The following is a 503-nucleotide window of genomic DNA, read 5'->3' as shown; positions in this document are numbered from 1 at the left end:
GTCACAGCAGCAGCAGCTCTAAGACCAACAGTAGCAGCAATCCACTCTCCACGTCGGCTTCACCTTCTCTCTGTAACCGTCTACATCCCGCAGACATGGACCTGGAGCTGCAAACGTACACGGCGCACTTGCTTCCCATCCTCCCCGCGTTTGCGCTCTAGCCGTGCGCTCCCGGCCCGAGGCAGGCACGTCTCGCTGCCGACCATAAGGAGACTGTTATTATTCTGTCGGGTTCGCTGAGACATCACCGTGTAGGACAGTAGAGACTGAGCACCAGAGAGGACCACACGGTCGTGACAGCAAAAAAAAAAGAAAGAAAGGCCGTTTCAGGATATCTTGGCAACTGAGAGCGGCTTTTTGTGTCCTCCATCATGGCGAGTGACTCTCCAGCTCGGAGTCTGGACGAAATCGACCTGTCCGCTTTGAGGGTGAGATGATGGTGACATTTTACAGTTTTGGAACATAGCTTCATCAGTGTGAAACCTCTGTGTGTGTGTGTGTGT

General features: G+C 53.5%; 1 protein-coding gene across 1 annotated transcript in view; it reads left to right on the top strand.

Annotated features, from left to right (window-relative positions):
- tnika (TRAF2 and NCK interacting kinase a) overlaps positions 1-503 on the top strand; it is a 58515-nt gene continuing 58012 nt past the window's right edge. Inside the window, exon 1 of the mRNA XM_035673824.1 lies at positions 1-428. Within this exon, the coding sequence (XP_035529717.1) occupies positions 372-428 (57 nt within the window). The 5' untranslated portion in view covers positions 1-371. The remainder of the gene's footprint in view (positions 429-503) is intronic.

This window comes from Morone saxatilis, unplaced genomic scaffold, assembly GCF_004916995.1.
Source record: "Morone saxatilis isolate NCDOM2014 unplaced genomic scaffold, NCSU_SB_2.0 Contig3, whole genome shotgun sequence".
NCBI classification, from domain to species: Eukaryota; Metazoa; Chordata; class Actinopteri; family Moronidae; genus Morone; species Morone saxatilis.
This window is presented reverse-complemented; position numbering and strand designations above follow the sequence as displayed.